The 8608-nt window shown below is 47.4% G+C and overlaps 1 protein-coding gene across 3 annotated transcripts in view; it reads left to right on the top strand.

The window, feature by feature from the left end:
• Window positions 1-1263: 1263 nt before the first annotated feature.
• Window positions 1264-8608, top strand: part of JHY (junctional cadherin complex regulator) — a 36966-nt gene continuing 29621 nt past the window's right edge. Inside the window, exons 1-3 of one of the 3 annotated variants that reach the window (XM_048827520.2) lie at window positions 1271-1389; window positions 4021-4159; window positions 7114-7550. In XM_048827520.2, the coding sequence (XP_048683477.2) occupies window positions 7204-7550 (347 nt within the window). In that variant the 5' untranslated portion in view covers window positions 1271-1389; window positions 4021-4159; window positions 7114-7203. Of the gene's footprint in view, window positions 1390-4020; window positions 4160-7113; window positions 7551-8608 lie in introns of all 3 variants that reach the window. The other 2 variants (XM_048827521.2, XM_048827519.2) reach the window with 2 other exon arrangements.

Raw genomic sequence — 8608 nt, 5'->3', positions numbered from 1 at the left:
ATCTCCTATTACAGATCACATCTAAAGTAATGGTAATTTACCATATTCTTAATGGGGTTTTGATCTTATTGAAATGTAATTCTATTTTTACAATACTTTACCATCTAAGAGAGAAGCCTTTTCTCCTGTTTCCTGTATTCCATTCATGTGCAAATTTGCTATCATTAATGCTTAGGCCTGTTGCTGTGTTGTGTGGGGGGGGGGGTCCTCCATTTGAAAATAGTAAGCCTATACTCTGTAAAATCCAAGGCTGCAGAAGCATATATAGCCTGTTATGCTTTTAGATCCTGCTAAATATTTTACACACAAAGAATACTCACTTTAACTACTAATTTTAATCATTCTGAGAGTGCATCACATGGTTTCTTGGGTAAGGAAAATGGTCCTGTATTGGTTTTGACATCAGAGGTTAAACTCAGACCAACAGCAGAATACAGTCCAACACATGGTGTCAATGAGGACGGGAATGAGTTGAACCACTCACCCCAGGACTGTATTTAAGGGAATGGTCTGAAACAGCTCTCATCCCATGTGAAAAAAACTGGTTTGCTTGGGGACTATTGGCCCAGTAAAACTTCCATTAAGAGTCAAAGAGAGTCTTTACACTGACTTCCTAGGAATTAGATCAGCTTCTATGCACCTGAATCTGGTGTTGCAGTTGTTGTAAGTCAGGAGCAACTCAGCTCAAACCTGGTGTGAGAACAACTTCAGGCCTGATGGTCTCCTATTCATTTGAAGAAAATGGCAACCGGAGGACCCGCAACAAGAAAAATTGTCACGTTGATCCTAACATCTGAGGTCTATTTCACCCCAGGTCACTGAATGATACCTCGCTCCTATATAGCGCTTTGCATGACAAGATCTCAAAGTGTTCTAGCAAGGAGCTCAGTCACATTGTCCCCGTTTGACAGAGGTAGGTTGGACAGGAGAATGACACCGATCCGGTGGCGGGAGCAGGGGACAAGGGCAGAGAGGCGGGAGCAGGGCTTGAAGGGATTTACATTTTAGATGGGCTTCTCCCCTTTTTTCTCTCCTTCCTTTCTTATTCCTTCTTCTCTCCCCTCCTCCCCCATCAACTCCTCTTTTCCCCTTCCCTCTTTCCTCCTCCCTGGCCCCCATCTCCCTCTGCCCTGCAGCCACCACCCCATCCTCAGCACTGGGCCAGGGGAGAGCTCACCCAGGCTGGAAGGTACCACACAGACTGGCGGGGGACGTTGGAGGAGGGACTGTCCCATTCAGCCGGTTGGTAGGTGCAATTGGAGGCGGGGTTTTGCGTCTGTGTACCGCCGCCATGGTGACACGACGCGAGCCGCGCAGCCGGGGTTGCGGAGAGCAGGTTCGGGAATAGCTCGTGGCGCACCGTCGCTGGTGGGGAGGCTGCTCTGCAGGGTCAGTGAGGGGGGCTTGAAAGGACTGGGGGAGGGGTAGAAGGGATGGGGCGGGCTGAGGGGCAGAGAGGACTGGGGCAGGGGTAGAAGGGAGGATTTGCGGGGTGGGGAGGAGAGGTTTTGGGGGAGGGATAGAAGGGAGGGGCAGTAAAGATTTGGGAGGGTGGAGTGAGAGGACTGGGAGGGGGAGAGGGGCAGGGGTGGGATGAGAGGGGCGGAGAGGATTGGGGGTGGGGGAGAGCGGACTGGGGGAGGAGTAGAAGGGGGGCGGAGAGGATTGGAGGGTGGGGGAGAGCGGACTGGGGAGGAGTAGAAGGGGGGCGGAGAGGATTGGGGGTGAGGGAGAGCGGACTGGGGGAGGAGTAGAAGGGAGGGGCAGAGAGGATTTGGGGGGTGGGGGAGAGCGGACTGGGGGAGGAGTAGAAGGGAGGGGCAGAGAGGATTGGGGGTGGGGGAGAGCGGACTGGGGGAGGAGTAGAAGGGAGGGGCGGAGAGGATTGGGGGGTGGGGGAGAGCACTGGGGGAGGAGTAGAAGGGAGGGGCGGAGAGGATTGGAGGGTGTGGGAGAGCGGACTGGGGGAGGAGTAGAAGGGAGGGGCGGAGAGGATTGGGGGGTGGGAGGAGAGCACTGGGGGAGGAGTAGAAGGGAGGGGCAGAGAGGATTTGGGGGGTGGGGAGAGGATTTGGGGTGGGGGGAGAGCACTGGGGGAGGAGTAGAAGGGGGGGCGGAGAGGATTGGGGGGTGGGGGAGAGCGGACTGGGGGAGGAGTAGAAGGGAGGGGCGGAGAGGATTGGGGGGTGGGGGAGAGCGGACTGGGGGAGGAGTAGAAGGGAGGGGCGGAGAGGATTGGGGGGTGGGGGAGAGCGGACTGGGGGAGGAGTAGAAGGGAGGGGCGGAGAGGATTGGGGGGTGGGGGAGAGCGGACTGGGGGAGGAGTAGAAGGGAGGGGCGGAGAGGATTGGGGGGTGGGGGAGAGCGGACTGGGGGAGGAGTAGAAGGGAGGGGCGGAGAGGATTGGGGGGTGAGGGAGAACGGACTGGGGGAGGAGTAGAAGGGAGGGGCGGAGAGGATTGGGGGGTGGGGGAGAGCGGACTGGGGAGGAGTAGAAGGGGGGCGGAGAGGATTGGGGGGTGAGGGAGAACGGACTGGGGGAGGAGTAGAAGGGAGGGGCGGAGAGGATTGGGGGTGAGGGAGAGCGGACTGGGGGAGGAGTAGAAGGGAGGGGCAGAGAGGATTGGGGGGTGGGGGAGAGCGGACTGGGGAAGGAGTAGAAGGGAGGGGCAGAGAGGATTTGGGGGGTGGGAGGAGAGCACTGGGGGAGGAGTAGAAGGGAGGGGCAGAGAGGATTTGGGGGGTGGGGGAGAGCGGACTGGGGGAGGAGTAGAAGGGAGGGGCAGAGAGGATTTGTGAGGTGGGAGGAGAGCACTGGGGGAGGAGTAGAAGGGAGGGGCAGAGAGGATTTGGGGGGTGGGAGGAGAGCACTGGGGAAGGAGTAGAAGGGAGGGGCAGAGAGGATTTGGGGGGTGGGGGAGAGCGGACTGGGGGAGGAGTAGAAGGGAGGGGCAGAGAGGATTGGAGGGTGTGGGAGAGCGGACTGGGGAAGGAGTAGAAGGGAGGGGCAGAGAGGATTTGGGGGGTGGGAGGAGAGCACTGGGGGAGGAGTAGAAGGGGGGGCGGAGAGGATTGGGGGGTGGGGAGAGGATTTGGGGGGTGGGAGGAGAGCTCTGGGGGAGGAGTAGAAGGGAGGGGCAGAGAGGATTGGGGGGTGGGGGAGAGCGGACTGGGGGAGGAGTAGAAGGGAGGGGCGGAGAGGATTGGGGGGTGGGGGAGAGCGGACTGGGGGAGGAGTAGAAGGGAGGGGCAGAGAGGATTTGGGGGGTGGGGGAGAGCGGACTGGGGGAGGAGTAGAAGGGAGGGGCAGAGAGGATTGGAGGGTGGGGGAGAGCGGACTGGGGGAGGAGTAGAAGGGAGGGGCAGAGAGGATTGGAGGGTGGGGGAGAGCGGACTGGGGAAGGAGTAGAAGGGAGGGGCAGAGAGGATTTGGGGGGTGGGAGGAGAGCACTGGGAGAGGAGTAGAAGGGAGGGGCAGAGAGGATTTGGGGGGTGGGGAGAGGATTTGGGGTGGGGGGAGAGCACTGGGGGAGGAGAAGGGAGGGGCGGAGAGGATTGGGGGGTGGGGGAGAGCGGACTGGGGGAGGAGTAGAAGGGAGGGGCGGAGAGGATTGGGGGGTGGGGGAGAGCGGACTGGGGGAGGAGTAGAAGGGAGGGGCGGAGAGGATTGGGGGTGGGGGAGAGCGGACTGGGGAGGAGTAGAAGGGAGGGGCAGAGAGGATTTGGGGTGGGGGAGAGCACTGGGGGAGGAGTAGAAGGGAGGGGCAGAGAGGATGGGGGGGTGGGGGAGAGCAGACTGGGGCAGGGGTAAAAGGGAGGGGCAGAGAGGATTTGGGGAGTGACTGAGAAGACTGGGGGAGGGGTAAAAGGGAGAGGGCCGAGAGGATTTGGAGGGTGGGGGAAGAGGTCTGGGAGAGGATGGGCACGGGATGAGAGGACTGGGGGGATAATGAGCAGATTATGGGAGGAGGGAGTAGCAGGGTAGCACATATCTACTGTTCAGTTTCTTGTTCTTTTCAGATTTGCTCCTCACAGTGTGTATTAACCAGTAATGAAAGGGTGGTGAGTGCTGTTTTACAATGCAACACCACTGTCCAGGAGCGGGATTTAGGAAGGATTACAGACCCTCCTTAGAGGAGTTGCAAAACACCATCCAAAGGTCTGCAACTGTTCGTACACTTCCCACCATCACCACAACCATTGCACTCCCTTTCCCAACCTGCCAGGAGTTTACATAACCTCTGTCCAGGTGTCTCCATGCAAAATGTCCCTGCACTCTACCCCAAGTGACAAGATTCCTGTAAGGATGGGTGTTTCCTTAATTGTAACGGATATTTAGCTTGAGGCCCAAATAATAACACAACTCCTTGACCTTAAAATCTAAAATGCAGGTAGAAATTATGGCTGTTTAAAGGAGGATTTTTTTTTAAATTATCGTCTCTGCACTGAAAACTTACAAAGAACAGAGTCAGAAACCCAGTTTGATAGATGATATTTGTTTTCTTCTTCCTCAATTTTTACCTGAATTTTTGTCACTGTACTTGACACCTTCTAAACAGAGTGCATTAGAAAAATTTGAGCTGGGATTTTCAACAGAGCCTGAGGTGTTAGGCAAATCCCATTAAACTGGTCATCTAAACTTCCTTAAAATACTTTAAAAAAATCAAACTAGATTAATATAGATATATGACTCGCCTCCACCTCATGCCTAGCTGCTGGGAAGGAGGCAAAGTGCTTTTATGGTACTGTTACCAAACCCTGCTCAGAGCTTTCACTTTTTGTTTCAGCCTCTGGCTGTTTGCATCTGACACCTGAACTACACAAGGTTTCACTGGTGTAATTTAACCTTGTTTTAAATCAGTTTAGCTAAAGTGGTGCAAATACCTGTGAGGCCATTCTTATTTCAGAGCAGTTTATTATTCTTTATTATTCTTATTAAGAGCAGTTTATTTTATTTTATCTTCAACCGGTTCTCAACTGATATAATATAAACTAAAAATACCCCACTCTTAAACCAAAATAACCATGTCCACATAGGGTTTGCACCTATTTAACTAAAATAATTTTAATTCACTTCTTAAGTTAAATCAGTGTCTTTTTTTCTTTCTTTTTTTTGTGTCACCACCTCCTCTATGAATAGCTCTAGTGTCTCCTTTTGCTGATACTAGTAGATTTTCTATACAGTGGTAGTAGATTGAAATTGACTTGATTTTTGAAAGTTTCACTGTTGCCTACAATGTTCTGAACAGAAGCAACATATCTGTCCAGATTTGTAAATTTTACTTTGCTGCTACTTTGAGAAAATAGGTACAGCAAGAGAAACAATGGAAATGGCTGTCTGAAATCTATGGTCCAAAAGTGCTAATTATTAAAGTGCTGTCTCTTTGAATATGCAATATACTTTACAAAGGTAGATCACTGTCATCCTCATTTCACAGATGAGGTAACTAAGGCACAGATAGGTGAAATAATTTGCCCAGTGACACACCGATTCAGTGGCAGAGCTAGCAGCAGAATCCAGGTCTCCCAATACTTGCCCTATCCACTGGACCACCCTTGCTTTCATTAGTTTGCATTTGTAAGGTTGTCTTCACAACCGTTAAGAGCTAGAAACTTTAAAAATGAATGCTTAATTTCTGTAGAAATTGATGGGTTAAATCCTGCAGCTCATCAAAGAAAGTTTCTTACTCATCACTGAGTGGGTGAATGGATATTTCAAGCCCCACTTTATGTTAAAACTGAAGCATAGCTATCAGTTTAAAAATCTATACAGACTAGTTGATTCATTACTTCTTAGCCCACAATGTACGCATAATCTCCCAACATAGATCTGCTGTTACATATAGTATGATCCATGCCAGAGAAAGGACAGTTATAGATATCCATCAGTGTGTTAATAAAAGGCATGATGAAGAGCAACAATTTTATGCCATAAGAAGTGTTGCCTCTGGAAAACTAAAAATTGATGCAGTGACATACATGACACATGGCTTCCTATACCCATACATTAAAATTAAACTTATATAAATAATGATTTTTAACACAAACAGACTTTCTTCCTGCTGCATCAAGCACTCCCCTGCTGCTGTAACCTATTACGAAAGAAAATGGCACTAAAATGTCAACAAAAGTTTCCTATTTTCAGATGCTGACACTCTTGTGTTTTAACTCAGCCATTTGATTCCTTATGTATATAAAGTGATTGCACATGGATTGTCTGTTAACATAAATATGAAAAAAAACTTGTCAATATATTTTTGTAAGTAAATATTCTTTGTCCTGGGTTTATATCTAGAGGGATATAGCTATAGCTATTCAACAGGGTGTAAATAAAAAGATCACTGATGTCCAACATATGATAGAACACCATCCCTTGGAATCTTGCAACTAAAATCTGTTGCCTTATCTTTATTTCCCTGATAATATGTATAAACAGATTTATTGTTGTAGGGTTAAGTAAATTGTCACTGCCATTTTTTATGATTAAAGGCCCTATTTTGCCACGCTTACTCATGCTGAGTAGTAATTTACTACACAGTTAGGCCCTAATCTTGTGAACACTTGACTCATGCTTAACTTTACTACCAGGGGTAGTCCCGGGATTTTAAATGGGACAATTAGCAATAGTAAAGTTAACCACATGTGGTTAAGTGTTGGCATTATTAGGGCCTTGTCATTGATTTCTTATTGTACAAAATACTACTGAGTGTGAGTGGCAGACACGCTCCCTGAAGTATTTATAAATAAAGGAAAAGGAGTACTTGTGGCACCTCAGAGACTAACCAATTTATTTGAGCATGAGCTTTCGTGAGCTACAGAAGTGAGCTGTAGCTCACGAAAGCTCATGCTCAAATAAATTGGTTAGTCTCTAAGGTGCCACAAGTACTCCTTTTCTTTTTGCGAATACAGACTAACACGGCTGTTCCTCTGAAACCTATAAATAAAGGAGTGCATCAGCTTTGCCGGATCAAATTCTGAGTCTGTCCACAATGCTACTGACTGTGTAAATAATTTGATAGGACTTATCTAAATATTTAACAAACATAACTGTTATTGACTATTTCAGTGAACAAATTGTTTGTTTACATTTAGTCTCATATTTCCTAAATACAGGTCTGATCTACACTGCAGCAGAAAATACGGAATGAATTCTTCATATCTGAATCATATTTTTCCACTCTTTCCTTTCTACATGTTTGTAACATGAATAATAGCTTATCTCAAAGAGTATTAATCCAGCCACATGATCATCATACTAATTTAAAAGGACCATCTTTAAGTGAAAGCAACTGGCATCCAAGTCTGCATGACTCTCAGGAGTCTGATTCTGAAAGCCTTACTCAAGAGATACAATATCAGTTAGAACTTCAAAAATGGATTTGTGAAAATGAAGTACTGGTAGGCCAGTCTTCTGATGAGCTGGAGAATGACAGCTTAGATGAAGATAGTCTGGAGGAGAAAAGTCTGAATGAATCAGAAGGAGCAAATTATGACAAAGTACAGTTTTCAAATGGAAAAGATTATGGAAAACAGAACCATAATAATGAAAGGTAAGGAATATATTTTTAGCTATGATAGCTGACTGTTCTTGTCCTAAGTCCTTTCTAAGCCATTTGGGTAATGCATTAAAGTGGGCATAAATGTAACTTACACCTAATAGAAATAGTTCATTGGCACAAAGACTATATTTAGACCAGGCCTTAATGCGAATGTGAATTCAGGGCGATGTGTTTTGAAATGTACTGTGCTGTACAACTTTGTTGCTTTAGAAAAGAAGGGAGAGCAGCCATTCTTTGTTCACTGAGGGCTAGGTTGTAGCTTGCGCTGACTACACTCCCATTCAGGAAAGTAAGGGGAAGTCAGAACCTGCCTTACACCCATATATAAGCTACCTAGACATTGGTTCTGGGAGTGCAAAAGTAGATGGGTGCTTCATACTCACTCACTTGCCCTCAAAGTAGGTGGGCAGGGAGGTGTGGGGAAATGAGCAGAGCCTTGCCTCTGTTCACCCACAGTGCCAGCCAGTACAGCTGAGTGATACAATTTTCTGCTGGTATAGGCCCAGTAAAAATAGACATCCATTCTTCTCTATGAGCTTTATCCAAAGCCCACTTAAGTCAGTGGAAGGAGTCCCACTAACTTGAATGGCCTTTGGATCAAGCCTTAAAGCACTTATGATAACGCACTGGATACTTGTTCAAAACTGATAGTTGGTGACTGTTGTTCTTTTCTATGCACTTGATAGGATGGGGCATCTTTCTAAATAATTTAAGAAATGCATGTTTCACTGTTACATTCAGATAGTGATTTTTAATCACTTTGGTTTGCTGCACTTATATTAGAAAACTTATGTTTAAAACAATATTGAAAAAATTGGAGGGCTGAATAGATGCATTTTTATCCAGTAACTGTATAAATGCAAAATTAAAAATTCCAGCAGACTGTCTGTCATCCTCACACATTCTTACAAAAGCATTAACTTTATACATAAAATAAAATTGAATATGCTGTCATATGCATCAAAGGTTTAATGCTGTATAAATTGGGAATAATTGTTGTGTTTAAGAGAATTAAATTAAACCTGAAGCAATAATAATGTGCCATTTCA

The sequence above is a fragment of the Caretta caretta genome, chromosome 22 (assembly GCF_965140235.1).
Source record: "Caretta caretta isolate rCarCar2 chromosome 22, rCarCar1.hap1, whole genome shotgun sequence".
NCBI classification, from domain to species: domain Eukaryota; kingdom Metazoa; phylum Chordata; order Testudines; family Cheloniidae; genus Caretta; species Caretta caretta.
Note: the sequence above shows the minus strand (reverse complement) of the source record. Positions and strands in the feature narration are given on the sequence as shown.